At 34.1% G+C, this 20181-nt stretch overlaps 1 protein-coding gene across 1 annotated transcript; it reads left to right on the forward strand.

Moving 5' to 3' along the window:
* The first annotated feature begins 1334 nt into the window (after positions 1-1334).
* LOC129230703 (probable low affinity copper uptake protein 2) lies at positions 1335-19870 on the forward strand. The gene is given in 6 exon segments (XM_054865122.1): positions 1335-1453; positions 1536-1620; positions 10113-10217; positions 15120-15188; positions 18403-18437; positions 19673-19870. Coding segments are annotated over 6 exon segments (495 nt in total). The 5' UTR covers positions 1335-1450.
* The last annotated feature ends 311 nt before the right edge of the window (positions 19871-20181 follow it).

Raw genomic sequence — 20181 nt, forward strand, 5'->3', positions numbered from 1 at the left:
TGTAAATCAGCCATGAGCGAGGGAGCAACGAAAATCAGAGAAGGTTGATAGCCGAGAGAAAGGCCAGGAGACAAGACAGCACGCGTTTGGAGCCTTGAGCAGCAAAGAAAATATAAGAAAAGGACAAGGGGACACACCCCATGCATGCACGTAAACAGTCTCTTTCTCGGTTATACTTCCTATACAAACTAGGAGCGCGTGGTTCACCAGTGTCATGCTCATTGCAAGTTAAGCACAAGGGGAGTTACTTAGCTTGATGCGAAAAAGATTTTGTTTTGTGAAAGTTGTGCGGGTCCGGGCTCTAGAAAGAAGGATATATCTGTTTTTAAGTGTCAGGTGTGCACTGTTCTTGTAGCCATTCAAGTGGTTATAATTAGCAGAATATTTTGAATTGTTCCAACTCGAGATCATTCTGTCATGGATTTTTGTCTTCTGTTTTTGAATGAGGTCTTCGGAAGAAATCCAATGAAGAATTTGATTTTCTCCGTGTCCCTGGTTAGCCAAACTATCGGCAACTTCGTTTGCTTCGATTCCAACATGAGCAGGAGTCCAGACGAATTCGAAGACGTGTCCGCTATTTGTGTGTTTGTTTATTTCTTGGCAAATCATTGTTTATAATATGAGGGAATTTATTATTGGCTCCTTCTCTTTCTCTCTCTCTCTCTCTCGGAGACCCTCCTCCAAAAATGTTTTGAAATTGATGCCCTAAAAACGCCTAAAAATTATTTTTAGGACGTCAATTTTTCAGTTTTTCTCTAACCAAATAATTAAACCTTTTTTTTTTTCAAATTTACTGCGAGGGAGGAGAGGTAAGGAGCATAGCATTTTTTCATACTGGCTAGAAAAAAAGGGAGGGGGGAAGAAGGCAAGAGAAGGGAACGAAAGTGGTTGACCCTCCTGGTTGCACCACTGCCTGGCGACTTCGAACGTATTATTCATTTTTGAAGCTAAAAGTATGGAAACAGCATGTGATTTGGGTTGGGAGTATGAGAACATAAGTAAAGTGCTGGGATTTTGATGCAGTTGTTTACACTAGAATCCTTGTAGGGACTCTAGTTTACCCTGAATTATAAAGAGCTCCTTTTATAGCACAGTGGACGTCGAGTAACGTTGAAAAAAATGTTTAAGAAAGACTTTGGAAATAAACTTTTGGAGAAATTTCAAAGCTGTCAATGAAAGTTTGTGTCTCAGATGCAAAACATGCGTGAAATTCTACGAGATTTTCGGGCAAAAGAACACAAAAGATAAATTTGGAGCTAATATTTAAGTATGTTTTCACTCCATGTGTTCTCATACTCCGCCATCACATCACCCACATCAGTTCTTGTTTTCAAAACATTGCAACTTGCAACCTTGTGTGTACTTTGCGCAGCACGATTTGAAATAGGAAAGAGCTTTGGAAAAAGTTTTTTATTCTGTTGCATTGAAAGTTTTCTAAGTTGTAAAGGCTATGGTAAAAATTTGTTTATCTGGCGTATTTTTCTGACGTCTCCCATGTTAATCTGTACTTTTGTAACTTCGAAATATCATTTCAGATGCCCGACTTCCAGAACTATTTCACCTTTTCGAGCAACGTCCAAAATCTCCTCTTTGAAAACCTGTCTGCAAATTCGGATGGAGGTAAAAATGTATATTTATCATTATTTAATTGTCATTATGTATATTTATTCGGAACTTCCGTTTTCGTGTAAGGTACTTGGTATTTCCGCCAACCAATAGCATTTTCTTGAACGCGGTAAAACATTTTTGAAAAATTTGTGTATAGTGTACATTTACTAAAATTCAAGCATAGGGCCTAGTTAATTGAAAATTTATTTTCGTGTGCATTGAATTGTTTTTCCTGAATACATACATGTTTCAAGCTTTTAACAAACTTTTCGTTGGAGAAAACAAGTTTGAAGAATAGCAGAAATTTTTACAGATAAAATACACAAAAGGAACTGCTATCACCATGGGCATAGCCAGGGAGGGGCAACTGCCCTTTTTAAAAGAGAGCCTTTTACCCGTAACGCTCATGCCTGTCACCAAAGATAATTTGAAATTACATTTTTAGAATTTCAATTCAAAAAAATTAGTATAAAAGTCCAGGACCATATCCATAGCCCCCCCCCCCATCCCGAAACCTAAGATGTTTTTTAACGTAAAATAGGTTTTTTTTTCACTACTTATGTCAGAAAAGGAAAATAACAAAGATTTTTCATAAATTTTGTAACTATTAAACGAGTGAACTATTTGGAGAAATACAGAAAAAGCAATTCTAGTTCTCATTAGCTGCAAAGCATTCTTGAAATTTAGACACTTCTTAGGACTTCTTGCTTTCTTTTCTAATTCAATTCAAGGCCAAGGCAGGCCTCTTGTCAGTTTGGTTGACTTGCCCCCCCCCCCCCCCAAAAAAAAACTCTTATAAAACTTACACCACATCGATTTCAAGTCGGGATCTCCCCAAGGGTCGGAGGGCCCTTGGTTTTCGGATTGTGCTGATATCTGTTTACCAAGATGTGACAAATTCAGCTCCTTTTGATGTACATCCTGCGTAAAAAATGCAAAAATCATGATTATCGCATTTTTGCAGCATATTTTTCAAGATAAATTTTTGTGACTCATGTTTTTCATCTCTTGCAATTCATTTTATACCGAATTCAGTATTTTGGAAGTTCTTTTGTTATTGCTTGTTTTTATCTTATTTTTCTGCATACTGTTAATATCTTAGGCATGAGAAAAAATATAACATTTACTCTACTCTATTTAATTTTCTGCACTACTTGTAATTTAAAAAAATGTTTGTTTTGAGAAATATTTTCTTACAATTGTTTCTAACTTAAAACAAGAGTGTCTTGCTAAGTTATAAATCATTTTGTAAGACTGTGCAATCAACTTCTGGAAAGTACAAATAATGAGCTTTAAAATATTTAAACTGTTCTAGAGTCTTTGAAAATTATTTACGTTTTTCAAATTCCTTGAAAAGTACTTCCATTTTGTCTCTTATCAAGAAAATAAAGTATGAATTATCTGAAAGGCCAGAATATTACTCTTTCATTACTTATTTTCTGAATCTCTGCACAATTTCTTCTAAACTATTTTGTATGATTTTTACTATAGGGCATTTGATGCAAGAGAGGGGGGGGGGGGGATGTTGGGGAATTGATCCTCACTGTTGATAAATGTCAACGATTTGTTGAACAAGGAATTTTTTTTTTTTTGATTGATCTTGATTTGTAAAATAATGCATTTAAAAAGTTTTGTTTGCCTGTCTTTCTTTATATTTTTGTAATCACAATTACCCCCATATAAGGACTTAAAATACAGATTTTTATATGTATTTTTCAAAAATGTTCCCAGGGAGAAACCCCTGGACCCCCTGAAATTATGGATATTCTACATCCCACTGAAATACAATTTTATTCACAAAGTGAATAAAAAATAAGAAATTAAAATAAAAACAGCGGGAGCATTAAAAAACGAGCCAGACACATGAAAGGTTTAGTAGTAAAAAAGACATACACTTGGGAAAATGATCTCTTTCACCTGCGACAAAAATTTCCAGACCGCAAAAGGAAAAAACGTAGTTGCAATAGCTCAGTGCCCCATCAAGTCTAAGTTTGGCTCAGTAACTGAGTTAAGAACTTTATGCGTTTTGTATGTTTGTCTCTCTATATATAGATTAGTGATATGCCGGATCGTTAAAAAAGTAGATCCGCGGATACGGATCCGGATCATTAGTGTCAAGATCCGCGGATACGGATACGGATACGGATCTTAAAATGTTTTTGCCCAATTCGAATATCCAAGTGTAAATTTTATTACGGAAGGTATTCTCGTCACTATAATAACACTGCTTCTTCAAAAAACGTCATCTCCGACGAAAATATAATTAAGACTATGATTTACTCTTTGAAGAAATCTCCGTTAAAATTGATGGAGAGTTGGAAGGAACGGGTCAGCGCAGCATTAATGCTTAGATGGAATGTGAAAAATTATTTCTAGCTTGCTCGGTAGATGTAGGATGCAGGAGCAAGAGTGTAAAGCTGCTACTGGATAGGCTAGAAATAATTTTTTGCATTTTATTTCAGCATAAATGCAGCGCTAACACATTCCACCCAAATTACTCCGACCGACGAAATAACAGAGCCGGAAACACCTTTGCAAAGAGTAAATCGAGACTTTTGTCTCACTTTTTTTGAAGGATGCCGGGAAAAACCAAAATGAAGAAAAACAGAAACCCCATATCAATAATAAAAAAAAAACTAATATTAAACTAAAAATTAAAATAATAATTAAAAAAACATGTCTCAGAGGGCCGTTGGCTTCTGAAATGATACCTTATAATTTAAATAGGAAATAAAACCTAATTTAAACGGAATTTAAGAATCATTTATTCAAATATTTAAAAAATTTTAGAATAGAAAAGATCCGTTTAAGATCCGTAAAAAAGTAACGGATACGGATACGGATACAGATCTTTATTTTTCCTCGGATATCCGCGGATACGGATACAGATACGGATATCCGGAACATCACTAATATAGATACTAGCTGTACCCGCACGGCGATGCCCGTGCTAAGAATTTAAAGGAAGTCCGTTGAATAAAAAAATCCACTCCCCCCCTGTTTTTACTTAAGTTTGACGCCTATGGCAGTAAGCAATTGCGATTAAAAGTCACGGTACATCTAGGACAAAAAGGAAAGCCTGTATCCCGTACGAAAAAGGATTCAACTCCCCAGCAGAAAAACAATACAAAAAACTTGGTACATCTAGGACTAAAAGGAAATCCCACACCCTGTATGAAATTAACTATAGAAAAGCTATCGTCTGAGAAAAGGAAAAAAACACACTCTAGAATTAAGAAAAAATACCCTCCCCCTCCCCAGTCTGATGTCAAATAATCAGTAATCATATTTTTTAACTAAAATGCGTGAACACCCTTTGAAAGCCTAAATGTAATTCTTTGAAATCTAAAATGTTTTGCCAAATAAACAAATAATCCGCAACTACATTGTATATCGCCAAATTTGCCAAGCGACTTTCATATTAAAAAGAAAATCAATTAACATTCGCACAATGAATTTAACAAAATGACAACAGCGCAATAACCAAATCAAGAATTCAGCGGTTCTACTATTCGAACGCAATCGTATATTGAAGATGACGTCACTGCAGAAACAAAAATCAAGTTTAGCCTTGAAAATTGGCTCAATTAGGATAGCGATTAGAATCTCTTATATCTCCTGTTCTAATTAATTGAGAGAAATGGGACCAACATAATAAGCACGAAACTGTAGTCCTCGACTGGAATTGACTGAGCTGGCGGTGTATTTCATGTACTTTTGCCTTAGCTCTGGCTTTAGGGCGGTAACTTACTGAATAAATATCATCTTGTTCGGAAGGCTTCGAGGTGCAGACCCCCCGGGGTGCGTTCGAATTTTGTGCCAAGTTTCAGAGCTGTAGGTACTATGGGGGCTTCTGGCCATTGGGTACAAAGAAAGAAACACTGTCTGCTTTATATATATAGATGTTGTGTGTTTTAGGGAAATGTGCGAATCCGAGCCCCTCCCCCAAAAAATTCTAGATACGGCCTTGTAAAAATCGCACGACTCTGTTTTCCCTCGCATCTAACCTCACTGGGTAACACTCGAACAGGATTTTATAGTTTGTCAAATATATAAATACTTTAATTCTGAAAATTTCCACCAATATATCTTAAATTTATACTACTTAATCTAACAAATTTAACAATAATAGAGTGCCCAAAATTCAGGAGGCGAGGGATTTATGGAGTTTAAGGCAGTTTATGGAGTTTAGGGATTTATGGAGTTCAGGGCAAATTTTGCATAAAATGGATTTGCAGTTAATATTTATCTTCTAAACTTTTGTTACACCACAAAAATAGGAATTAGTTGTTTCTGAAAATTGTATGAATTTCATATTTACATAAAACATTAAAATTTTTATGGGTAAATGAGTGGGAGGGCAACGCTACGAGTTACTACCCCGTGTGACACCTGTGCTAGGAACTCCACACCTTGTAACGCCAAAATACATGTATGCATTTTTTGTTGCTATTTTGCTCATTAAATTTTGCTTTTTTGTTTCCCTGGCAAGTGACTATATGATAAGCTTACAAGTTCATCAATATATCTTTTGTTAATAACTAATCATATGTGCATCTCTTAAATGTTTTGAAATAAATGAAGGTCTAACTCTTCACACCTTCATTGTTAAGCCAGATTGTATTGACATACTGTTAATTTAACAGTGTGAAAAAAATTGGAGATTAAAACGGCAGCAACCCTGACATATCTGTACATCAGAGCAGTATCGATGCATCGGTTTGGAAAAATATTCTACACCGGTTTAACGATGTGGGGTGCGCACCTGTTTTTGGCGATGCATCGCCCAGCCTTAATAGAAATAATAGTTTGGATTTTTTTTTTTTCTTTTATTCAAATACAAATGTGATAACCAGCAACAAGCTCTGGGCCCAGCTAGGCTTGTCCTAGTCAGTTTATTAGTCTCCAATGAAGATCAATGGCCCTCTTAAAGCTAGCCACCCCCTTCCTTATTACCGCTACTTCCGGTAAACTGTTCCAAGTGCCCACGACCCTACTAAAGTAGTAATTTTTCCTAATTTCCTGGTTAGCCCGAGATTTGAATAGCTTAAAACAATGACCCCTCGTCCTGCTTTCCGTGCAAAAATTTAACCTGTTAACATCTTTCATTTTGATGAATTTAAACAACTGAATCATGTCCCCTCTGACTCTCTTTTGCTCCAAGCTATACATATTAATCCTATTAAGTCTGTTATCATAGTCTAAATCTGAAAGTTCCCAAACTTGTCTATTAACCCTTCTTTGAACCCTTTCCAATACAGAAATATCTTTCCTGAGAGAAGGAGACCAAAAATTTCGAATGAGATCTTTTCTGCAAGATTGTTGGAAAAGATTTATGGTTTTAGTTGGGTTTCTCCCAAGGATCAGAATTTAAATTTGTTAATTTTGGGCAGTTATGGTGCATTTGGAAAATGTATTCCCGATACCCCTCCTTCCTATGGTTGTTGGGATAAATCCTCTTCGGAAATTTATACTGGCTATGCCACTGCTGCTAACCACATAGTTTCCAATTAGTACAGATACAAGAGTTGAAAATTTTTAACTTAATATACAGGGTCCATTATGAAAGTAATGAGCATAATGTTATTGTGACGCGACGATAGATGGCAGCACGGTAAAACCGGCTGGGAAATGTGGTGCGGGATATGCCCTTTCAATGCATCCAGTCGTCAGTTGCTTTCGAGCAGTGTGAGTGGAGATAAGTGCCTCCGCTTGAAGTATGTTTTCAACTTTTGTAACATAACGCAATGGAGCGTTCGCTTGAACAATGATACGCCATAAAGTTTTGCGTGAGGTTTGGAAAAAATGCAACCGAAACATTCCAGATGCTGCAAGAAGCCTTCAAGGACGATTGCATTTCAAGATCACAGTCTGGGAAGTGGCACAAGGCATTCAAAGAGAGCCAGGAGGAGGTCGCCGACGAACCCCCGTTATGGATGTCCCCCCCCCCCCCGGTGATCCCTCACCACCTTACAGTCCCTACTTAGCTTCATATGACTTCTTTTTGTTTCCGCGACTCGAGAGAGAGAGAGAGAAGAAAGGAAAACATTGGGGAACCTTGGGAAACATCCAACACCATGTTACAACGTTCCTGAGAGGCATTCCCTTGGAAGAGTTTCAGGCGTAGCAAACACGTCTCCGCATGTGTATTGATGCAGGAGGAATGTATTTTGAAGAAAATTAAACATTTGTACAAATTACGATCAATAAATATATTTTGCCAGTAAATGCTCATTACTTTCATAATGGACCCTGTACGTTCAAATAAAAGGAGATGTGTACTATCAAATTATAAAAAATTTTATCTCCTATTCTATGCATGACAGCAAAATTATTTATGTCACATGATGGCTTTCATTAAAACAACTCCAGTTTCATCACTTGATATCAAGTTGTTTACTTTGAAGGCCAAAGGTCAAAATTCTAGGGTAAGAAAACAGATAAACTTCAGTGGTCAGGAAGTGAACTCCCTTAAAAGATTAGAACGTTTTGATTACGGCTGTAAGATCTTCTTGTTAAACATGACTGTTTTAAGAATTACTTAACTTATGTTTTTGTTTGCATAGGTTACAGAAAAGTTATCGACATTTATCCAGGAGATTTGTGCATCAGAAAATAGCTAAAACTGATATATTCCTAAGCTTCCAATTTTTTGGGTTCATATTTTTCTCTGTAAAATTACATGACGTCGTGATGAAATTATATTTAGTCTTTAAAAAGGGAAACAAGTTAAATTGTTTTACTTTTTTTATTGTAATTCGCCCATGTCTTCCCATGAAAAAATCGACATCTAAACCAACTAATAATGGGTATAGGAAATTGACAATGATTAAAACATTTTTTAAAGTAATATAAATTTGACACTTGGCAGTAACAGCCAGTTTAGTATGTTGAAACTTGAAAGATATTAAAAAATATCAACTCTGGTCTGAAGTCTTAATTTTATATAATGCATGTGTGCTTTTGTTGGTGACAAATAATGTACATATTATGATTTCTGTGCTCCTTTTAAGTCATTTTGTTTTATTTTATGCAACCCTAACTCATGTTATAACCGGCTTGCTCCAACCTTTTTAAAACGGCCCTAATACAAATAAGATGCAAGAAGATAACCATTTTTGAAATATTACTTTCCAACCAACCAATACAAAACCAATACAACATGACTATTGAATATCTTTGATGAGAGCCATTAAATATTTTTTATAGTGACCTTTTCTTTGCTTCATATCTTCACTTAAGGGAGAATTTTTTAAAAATCTTATTATTAAAGGACAACACTAGAGTACTGAGGATTTTTTTTCCTTTTTTTTGACAGCATTCTGCATTTGTGTACGAAAACTTAATTCAGATTTCCCTGTCTTTTAATTTTTTTTCATTATATGGCAATTTCATTGTAATGTGTGTGACATTTCTACATTATTTTTTTTCTTTTCAAACTTCTTTTTCATTATCTCAGAATAACAAAATCAAGCATTGGTATCTTATTTTACTTTGTTTTATAAAACAATAACATGCAGAATATATTTATTCTCAGTTTTTTATAATTAATTATTAATTTCAAATATCTTGTAATGTGCTATAATTTCAGTTTTCAGTTGTCACAGACTTTTTCAAAAAAAAAAAAAAAACATGGAGCCAGAAAAAACTTATATTTACAACACTTGGTTTTTATTTAATTTTTAAAAGTGTTTGATTTTGGAAATAAGGCGAGATCTGTATGACATCACAAGTGATATACTTTGGCGTGCTACTTCATTAGTGTATTGAAAAAAAGAGCCATTAAATAGTAAGATTAATAGCAACCAAAATAAGAATTATTGAATGAAGGCTCTTCTGGAGGAAGCAAACATAAAATTCATTACTATTATTGTGCTGTGATATTTTTGTCTTTACCTAATGCCAAAATATTGTGCTGATGGCATCAGTGAATAGCATTTTATCACTTGTGATATCATGTGCAGAAGTGTAAAAAATGAAATTGAATGTGTGTATTGATTAAAATAATTTTTTTAAAGTGCTTTGTTAAATTATGTAAACAATGCTAAAATCCTATGTTTTTAAGCATGCTCTTTCAGCAAAAAAATACTTTTAATGTTTCGGAAACAACCCAATTGTCTTATAAATAGATGGTAATATTAACCAATGCTTGAGTTTTTGATGCTGAACTTATGAAAAAGAACTTTAAAGAGAAAAAATGGTGTAAAACTGTCACACACGTTATGGTGGAATCGCCTTTTATATGGTTTAACCACACAAAGTCTAAGATTTTGATCAGCACAGTTTTGCGCAGGAACTATCTTTAGCCTAAATTGAGAGATAGGTGAAGTAGATTTTTATGGTTTTAGTAAACAACTTTTAGCTTTTTAATAATTAACATAATTATTAAAATATAAAAATAACACTTCCTGTCAACACATAAGTAAAGAAATCTATGCTGATGCAGAGCATTAAGATATAGTTTTGTTATCAACATACTAATTTTTGTTATTTTCATTTTTTAGGTATGTTTGGACTTTGTATGGGTGTTGCAGTTTTTACTTTTCTATATGAAGCTGTGAAAGCTCTCCGGCATTATTTAGTGATCTTGCAAATGAGGCAGAGAAGCAGCACTAGCTACGATTTATCACAGAGTACAGAGTCAAGTCGTGGATCATTGTTCAAATGGTTGAATCCCACACCATTAAAAACACTCGAAAAGTAAATAATAGTATTTTCTTCCTTTGAAACCTTTGATTCTAGTTTTTATGAGGTAGGGTTACGGCACCAGTAACAGACAAGGGTCTAGTAACAGACAGTCGTAAATTTGGATTTTTTAAATTTTTTTATTAATTAATGTGTTTAAGGCACTAAACATGGACATGGATCCGTGGAGAAGCTAAAGTACAGCTACAAGAATAAAAAACACAGAAAATCTAAACTCCAAATACAATATAAAAAAATACACACAAAAAAAAAACTAAAATTATGTAATATTAAAAACATTTAAGAAGTCTAGAATCAGCAAAATGTTTTAAAGAAAAGTTCCTTCTTTGTCAACCCTATACAACTAAGAATGTGTTCAGGTGCAGCTGGATGTAAATTGAATGAGGTACAGGTGGGAGAAGACTTTTTCTCCCGCTACAAACTTTATTTTTATGGTGTGTCCAGTACGCAATTGTGCTAAGCATGAAGACTTGCATCAACTAAGACTGGAATAAATTAAGATTCCAGGCTTGTGGGCCATGTACCAATGATGGGATGGCACTTCTTTTAAAGATCTTTAATAAAAGACATATGGACAAATTTGGGTTTAAATAATAAGAATTTTAGGCTGGTAAAACTGATGTTGTTGCAAAGCATGAATATGGTAACACCATCTAGTGTTATCAGAGAGAATTTTATGAGCCAGTTGGTATTGACAAGGTAGTGGTGGAAGGTTATGAACAGCTACCACTGCTAGTGTTTCATGTTTATTTGGATTCAATAAGGCTTTAGTTCTAAAAATAAAGAACGTTTGCACATTTTGAAGAGGAAAGGGGAATTCTGTTCATTATACTCATCCTTTCCTCACCCTATTTGTTACTGGGTATCATCAGAGTTGTCGGTGTCTGTTACTGGGGGTTAGATCTTTTTTTGAAATTGAGCAAACAAAATTAGAATTAACTCATTCAAAGGATCCAGAAGCAGCCACGCCTTAGATGAGATATTGTTGTGTGTTTGAAAAGTAGTTTAAAATGCCTAAATATGTTTAAAGGCTTAGAAAATTGAGTTAACCTGAAAGCAATGTCTTAAGCATGTCTGTTACTGGTGCTATTACCGTATACTATTGAAAAAAGTTTTAACTTTTTAAAAAGTTTATTTAAAATTTTTGTTTTTTTAAATTGTATTTTTTTCAACATACTTGGTATGATGATTTTATGTTAGTGACTAATTTTGAATATATATTTATGTGATTTAATGCACATAAATAAGCCAAATTATTTAGAGTGAATAATGTTTAATGGATGTGCTAGGGATTTCAAATTGTTCACCAGTAAATTAGCCCAATTTTTAAAAGTCTTGCTAATTATAACAAATTTTAAATGACAATTTTTTTATACACAACTTCAATCAGAAGACGACATATAATTTCATAAGAAATACAGTAAAACCCCTCCTAACGGACACCCCTCAAAGGCGGACACCCCTCTTATGCGGACAATTTTTATTTCCCAGTTCCAATGCAAATAACATTTTTAAACCCCTGTAATGCGGACACCTCTCTATTGCAGACAAAAAAATTTGTCCCGTTAGTATCCGCATTAGAGGGATTTTACTGTACTAGGCAAACAGTTACATATATTTTATATTTGCCGCATGTTTTTAAGTTAAATAAGACATTCAAATACAATACGATTGTGCATTTTTAATTTCGCAGAATGGCGAGGATGGGAATAAGTGCTGGGGATATTTTTAGCCATCAGGTGTGTTCTGTGACTCTTCATTAGCATAAATCTCAAATTTTATCCGAACTGCATCATTAGACTTTGAACAATTGCTGATGGAGCAACTCAATTGGGAAGAAAACTGAAAACATAAAGGCCTCTGTAGAGAGGATGAAGATCATGTATTGACCGGGATTGTTAACGGGGATTAAACTTGGGTTTTTCCTTATAAACCCGAGTCTAAGCAGGACTCCATACAGTGGCAGAAAAAAAGAGACAGCACCGCCCACGAAGTTTAAGGTGACACAATCAGCTGAAAACCACATGGCGGCGATCTTTTGGGATTCAGAAGGAGTGTTATTGATTATAAAGATAAAGGTGTCTGTATAACAGGAGAATATTATCCTTCAGTATTAGAACAGTTTTAAGAAGCAATTAAGGAAAAAAAGAAGAGGAAAATTGACGAAAGATGTGTTGCTCCTGCATGACAATGCTCCAGTTCACAAGAATCATCCTGCGTTGGCTGCCCTGCACAAAGTAGACTTTTGATATTAAGAATCATCCACCCAATAGTCCAGTCCTGGTCCCAAGTGAATACTACCTGTTCTTCAAAATGAAAAGATCTTGTGGGAAGAAATTTACAAGCAAAGAAGAAGTAAAACAAGCATTTTTTCAACATATTTTTTGGTGAAATATTCAATATTTTTTTATGCTGGTATAAACAAATTTATTGATATATCTGTGAAGTGTTTTTGGGTTGCAAGTGAATAGATTGAAAAAGAAAAATAATATTGCATTTTAAATTACTATCCTTGTCCTCCATTCCACAAACTTAAAAACGACCCCTCGTATGTATATAAGACTTAATTTTCCAACCAACCTTTCTCATGATGGGTAGTATGTTTCCTTTCTCACATTTAATTTTGAACAATCTTTCAACATGAATTTGAGATTCAAGGGAAAACTTTTTGCCCCACATGGAACTTTCAGAGAAGGGCAAACCATATTTTGTTTCACTGAATTTATATTTCATTACATTTAGCTCAGTGATTAATATTTGGTGCAGGTTCTGTAACTAGTGTTTTTAAAAAATGAAAACACTTGGTTATTAAATTTTGGAGTATTTTAATTTCTAAAGTTTTATACCCAGATTTTCTAACTGACATCCCGTAAAGCCTTTTAGTGAAATAGTTTGCACAGTTGAATTTCATGTTCCTAAGCAAGAAAAAAGCTTTTGCGAAAATCCATATTAGTTGCAAATGTTTTTTTTTTTTTACTTATCCCAAAATTGTCTAGCAGAGCTAGGCAATCTTCATAAATCCAAATATCTTAAAAAGTCCAGGAAAAATTGTGGGTTGCTCATCCTTTGCAAATCCCAAGTAAGTCAAGATGTGAGCAAGTGAGGCCTCACCAGCAGAACACTAGTGGCATTCCGGAAAGGTCTTGAGACCCCCACAAAACCTGTAGGCTCTCGTATGTCCACTAAAAAAATCTGGAGTAGGCGTTCTGGTGGGATCTACAGGGTTGCCAACTGCTCCGCATTTTGCGGAGTTCCTCCTCAAAATTGGTGAATCTCCGCGGCTCCGCAAAGAAGTTATTTTGCTCCGCATTTCCCGGCTCAACGCTTTCAAGCTTAAAGTTTGCAATTTTATCATAACACGCACGTAAATATGAGAAATTAAAGATGCTTATACTCAAATATTGAAATAGTGTTTAAAGCTGTTTTATTAATTTAAAAATAATTATTTTTATACTAGTACTTAAAACGATTATTAAGGTTTTAAAACAATTTTAGGTCAACTGTTTTGGTTATTTTTATTGATTTTTATACAAAATTCCGAACTGCTCCGCAAAATTTTAAATAGCTCCTCAAAATCAGTACAGATGCTCCTCAAATTGTTTCTCCAAGGTTGAAAACCCTGGATCTACGTCTGAGATTGAAAGATTCACCTGGACATTTTGCCAAGTGCCATGAGTGGGTGGGAGGAGTTTTCATTCTTAGTGAGGAGAAAGGAGCAGCTTCAAATGACCTATAGATCTGGGGCGACGAAGTAGCAAATGTTGTTTACTAATGAGTAACATTTTATGGGACTTCCAAAATTCAGATACATTTTATATGCAAAAAAGTTGAGGTTGTGAACAACATAACTTGAGGTTGTCGTCGTTTTTGGTGGTTGCAAGCCTATAATCTCAGTTTACCCATTAAACACATCATATATTTTTTTTGGAAAAGTTTATTTTTCTCTTCATATTCAATACGATGTCCAATATCTGCTCCCCCTCCCTCTGCAAGAAAGTGTTTTGGTTATAGTTATGTTGTGACTTGCCACTGAGTCTTTGATTTCAGCTGCGGTGCTTAAACACTTAAAATTTGGAAACTCTTGTTTTACACTACATGAAATATGGTTTAGGGACAACCTAATTAAAATTAATCACCATAAACAAAGTTTAATGGTTTTTAGCACTTAAAGGCAAAAAGTAAAAATGTCTGGCAATGTTTGAATTTCATTCCTCAATTTTAATGATAAAATTATTCACCAGTAATGAAAATACTAAAATAGTAGAAAGTCAATGGAATAAATTGTTAATTATAATGATATTTTAAGCAATTTGGGTTTGTAGTTGTATATCAGGTAAATAGAAGATTATTTATGACATAGCATGTTAAAATGATTATAATTTTATCAAATCACATATCAGAGAAGAAATTATTAATTTATGCAGAGTTGCGGATGAACGTAAGCCAAATTAGTCATTTACTATATTATTCTGCCGTGTGTAGGTAAATGAGTTTTCGAGATATTTGAAGAAATATGTGTCGGATTTTCAATACTAAAACCATTGGGACATCTTGGAATTAGATGTCTTTTTTGCGTCTTTTTTTCTGCGGAAATCAAATAAGCGAGCTTGTACAATAAAGATGACGTACAATAGATGACAAAAATGCAAAAAAATGAAAAATTTGCAGTTACTGCCCTTTACCTGCACACCGCAGTATTATTATTAAATTATTATTTTTTTGTTTTTGTTTTTAAAATGAGTTATTTTTACAGTCAAACCTTGATATCTCGAACCTCCTTATCTCGAAACCCTTGATGTCTCAAGATAATCCCCCTAAGTCTCCCCAGCATTTTCTATAAAAACCCCTATGTATTTTCCATAGTTATCTTGAAATTTATTTTTCCAAACCCATGATATGTCGAAATTTTTGCACAGAAGCAAGTTTGAATTGTCGTTTTGATTTGGCAATTTTTGTAGTAAAATTAGTTCCAGGGACAATTGCTTTACGTTTTTCATCCCTTTTCTTGGAAATTTTGTGAATAGGGGATTGGGGCAAGATAATAAGGGAGTGTTAGTATGAAGGGGGTGCTGTGTTTTCCCCAGAGTTTAGAATATTTGTGCATTTCTCTCGAACATGTTGTCCACTTTGAGGAAAGGGGTTCGATTTCTGGTCCGTCAGTTTTCAAGAGAAAACGGAAAATGCGTTCCTCATTTTCATCATTCTGCTTTTTTAATTCCTACAAAATGGCTGCTGAGAACTTTTTGAATGTGAGGTTACTGGTTAAAGATAAAATTAGAATTTTTAAATTTTTAGGTGAAAAACACCCAGTTGAAATTGTTGTTCATTTCAAAATCTCGTCCTGTGCACTTTCGACAATTGGAAAATTTCAAATCTAGTGAAATATTGAGGACTACTTTATTCGAAGTGGTCCCATAGTTCATATATAAATGCATATAGTGTACGTCTGTGTAAATGTGAGAGTTAATAGTGTAATTTTTTTAAAACCTTGACAACTCAAAAACTCGATATCTCGAAAATTTTTCCCGTCCCCGAGAGATTCGAGATATCGATGTTGCACTGTATTTATTTTGAATAAATGATTATACTTAATGTTGATAAGTTTACGATGTTAAATGGAAATGCATATTCATTTCATAAAATAGATGAGCATTTTATGTTTTATATTCGCACAAAATTCAAATGCTGTAGTTAAAAGTTTCAAACCAAATATTTGATTTGAACTTTGAATATTCAGTGTTCGGCAAAGTTTCATATTCGGTTTATCTATTGCAGATTCAATGTAACATGCATGCTAAAATTAGTTAAGATTTTCTTTAGTAAATGTATTGTGACCTTTTTTAAAGAAATGAACCTTGATATTTAAAGCTTTAGACTAGGAATTCTGAATAGTAGCCATTAGCTACCAGAGTCCCCAAACATAGTAGCCACTTTCGACTTTTTATTTTGTGCGTATTTATGATATTTTTATTGGTTTCATAATTATCATTGTTGTTGTATCATTTTATTTATCTTTTTTGTTAATTTTTTATTACAGTACAAACTTGTTTTTCCAGATCATATTTAACTGAGACCAAAGGCAATCCGGATAAACAAAAATTCGGATAATATGGATAAAAGGCAAAACATTTTAAGTACCGTATATACTCGCGTATAAGTCGAGAAATTTTGTCCAAAAAATGAGATCAAAGGAAGGGGGGTCGACTTATATGCGGGTCAAATTTTCCGAAATTTTTTTTCCGATCAACGAGAGCTGGGAAGCTACGCGAAATGCCGATGTGCAGTTACAGGTAGTTGCTGATAAGTTAATCGTGTGAAAAAGTAAACTTATTCAAAAATAATAACTAAAAAAAACCTAAATAATACACATAAAGATAATTTTATTCCTCTTTATTAAGGATCAAATCAGCAATTAACAAATATCGTGAAACGTATGAAAATATTTATCGTCAACAGTCACGCCATTCAGACTGAGAGTGCGTTCGACGAGCACGACCGGGAAGCGACCGGTTAGTTAATCACGTGACAGCTAATGATCACCTGCTCCAATCAACTGCTTAGAATGGTAACCGGTTGATCATAGAACGCCGCGGTTAGTAACTGGTTACTTACCGGTTGACCGGTGAGGTTCGTCGAACGCAACCTCTGATATCATTGACGATTCTGCAGCCGCCGATGTATTGTCAGGAGGAAAAACTAATTAAAGTTCTTGGTGGACCTCACAAATGTGTCTTGGTTGAGTCAAATTAGAAAGCATATTTAAGTAAATCATTAACATTTATTAGTGCTAAAATACAACATGTTAACAAGAAAAAAGGCTTCTTAAAAATAATATTATTCTTGTAGAATCCTATCCAGCAATAATAAAAATATTGCAGCGAACATGAGCGATAAATATAATAGTTATACCACAGGTGCTCCTAAAAAAGTTCATCTTGATAATGGAAAAACAGTCCAGCGATCTTGAATCATCTTCCGCCAGTTGATTCCAAACGAAGTCTTGAAACATCCACGTAAGGCCGGCCGGCTCGATTCATTCGGCATGTAGATCAAGTGGAACGCGATTCCATCATCAACAGGGCGATAGATCCCAGGGCTGGTAGCCCACTACCACAGCTTAGGCAGGAGGAGACATCCAGGCAGGGTTGGCAAAAACCCGGGTTTTTTTTAAAAAGCCCATGGACCCAGGGTTTTTTTAAATAAAACCCAAAAAAACCCAACTAAAGCTGGGTTTTTTAAAAGAAATGTGGTTTTTTTTGTCTTTTTTTTAGGGAAAATGTAGGGTACTTATAGCATATTGTAGCATAAGTATATGCACAAGAATTGTCTTGGGGTAAAAAAAAGCTGGAAAACTAGTTAAAATTCAGCGTTTTCTGAAGAAGAGTATGAAAGACGACGAAACCCAAGAATGGTGAAGTTTCAGATTTTTTAGTTTCCATGATTACCAACAGTTAAGGCAAAATTACTTCTTGAGTGATAAAATCTATTGTTCGTTTTTAATTACTACATATTTTGCATTTTACTTTATTGTATTTCATTTTGTTATGCAAAACTACTGTAGAACCTCAAGTAGTTTAAATCCCCATTTACTGAATAATCAAGACATTTCTTTGAATTTTATGTTGCCTGTTTTTCTATTTCTGTGTACAGATTAAGAAATATTAAACTTTTTTGTAAGATAATGAAAATACTGTACATCCTATTCTGTTTTCTGTCCGACCATTTGTAAAACCTGTTAATTTCTAAAAAAAATATAACTTGTTAATTCGAAATTTGTGACGTGTCGGGTTGCAGAAAATAATTCACATGAAAGCCTTTTAGCTAGAGTAGTTTCCTCTGTACAATCTACAAATATTGAGAAAACCAGACGTGACAGGACTTAGTCAAGATAATTTGAGTTATTTATTGACCAGTTAAAGATAAAAGTTAAATATATATTTTTTAAATCTTTGAAATATTTTTAATGCCGTTAAGAGTTAAGAAATGCTATTAAAGTTCAAAATTCATTTTTTATGTCCATTGTCTGTGGTGAAGAACAAACAAAATAGAAGTTTAAATTGTGAAAGTATTTAAATTAATTAATTTTTTAAAAAACTTCTCAAAAATTTTTAAAAAACCCAAAAGTGGGCTAAATAATGGGTTTTTTCAAAAAAACCCATTGGGTCCAACCCAATTGGGTCCAATCCGGCCAACCCTGCATCCAGGTAGTTGAAACAGGGGAAAGCGAGATGTCCACCGCTTAAATACTGCTTCGATGACGTTCCACACAATTTACATATTCTTTGTTGCAAGTTCGATGAAATTCCCTAAGAAAACTCAAAAAAATATTTTTGGCAACACTTAATTTCGTTGAAACCGTTACATTGACGGACAAGATTTTTTTTTTTCACTGCGATTTTTAACTGAACCGTCAATCAAGCACCGTGCGGTTTGTTTACATTTTTCTTACTACGCATGCAGGAAAGAAGGAAAGTTTTGGGACTGTATTTAATTAGTGGGGCGTCAAGATATGGAGAGTCCCCTCGCATAAAAATAGGTAAGTATTATTAATATCATTTCCCCAGTACCGGAAAGTCAAGAAAACAAATAAAAAATATCAAATATTTTGACATGTATACGATGACGCGGTGATGACGGAAGCGGACTTTAATGACCTTTTTTTTGCGTGTGACTCGGAATCCGAGTTTGAAGGCTTTTAGAAATGTTTTCCTATTTAATTCCTATTTTATTTGTAAATAAATGTGTTCATTATTTTGAAATTTCTTTGAAAATAATTCGCGATGTTTTTGGAAAGTATGGGGGTCGACTTATACGCGGGTTTTAGATTTTTTCTGGATTTTTTCTCTGAAAAAGGGGGAGGTCGACTTATACGCGAGATCGACCTATACGCGAGTATATACGGTAGACAGATTTGTCTTATTACAGCAAAATCAATAATGCTTTGTAAGAAAATTGCAAAGGATCATTTTGCGCAAACACTTTTGTTTTTTATTGCTCAGCTGCAATGGTGTAGGACTGACGCTCCAAATACGCGGTGATGTTCGATTACTAGATTTAATTGCAAAAGCTATACAGGAAATATACCTACATTTAATCCAAATGAAGAACAAATCTTTGGCTTACTTATAGTTCCGTTCTTTCAATCATAATATAAAACTGTTTTTTAAGTAAATGTAATTGTTTTTAAACTCTACCTGATCCAGATCAAATTTGATCTGAATTCACCAGGGATCCGGATAAACGGGGGACGGATAAACAAGATTCTACTGTATTTGAAATTAATAATTAAGATATTTTAATTTTACTTATATACTTTTTTGAGTGCATTATAACAAACGTTATATTTTATAGGTTGAAGTTTCATGTGCTACAAACTATGTTACATATGCTTCAACTTACGATGGGGTACATGGTAATGTTAATTGTAATGAGTTTCAATGCATGGTTCATAATTGTGGTTATCATTACGACTGCGCTTTGCTTTTATTTCCATGAATTTGTTTTGTCCCGCAAGTCTATGATATTGCCTGTGGAAATACCAGGGAACAGCCTATAAAATGGCTCTCCAAGTTTCTGTTGCATTTAAACGCATTTTTTTCGTATGGCAAAGTGTTTTTTCATGAATCTCTTATTGACTTTACACTTTTTAAAGAGAAATCAAAATTTATCATACTGTCATGTAATCAAGTTAAAAAAATTAATCTTTGACTTTTATGTTAATTTACATTCTTTAACTGAGTAAAGGGGGTTCAATAAAATAAGAGATTTCGAATTTAAGTACATGTGTATGTTCACAATTGCTGTCCAATATTTTATTTTATTTTTATAAAGTGTCAAGTGCTTTTTAAACAAAATTTTTAGTCTTTC

Source organism: Uloborus diversus, chromosome 9, assembly GCF_026930045.1.
Source record: "Uloborus diversus isolate 005 chromosome 9, Udiv.v.3.1, whole genome shotgun sequence".
Taxonomy (NCBI): domain Eukaryota; kingdom Metazoa; phylum Arthropoda; class Arachnida; order Araneae; family Uloboridae; genus Uloborus; species Uloborus diversus.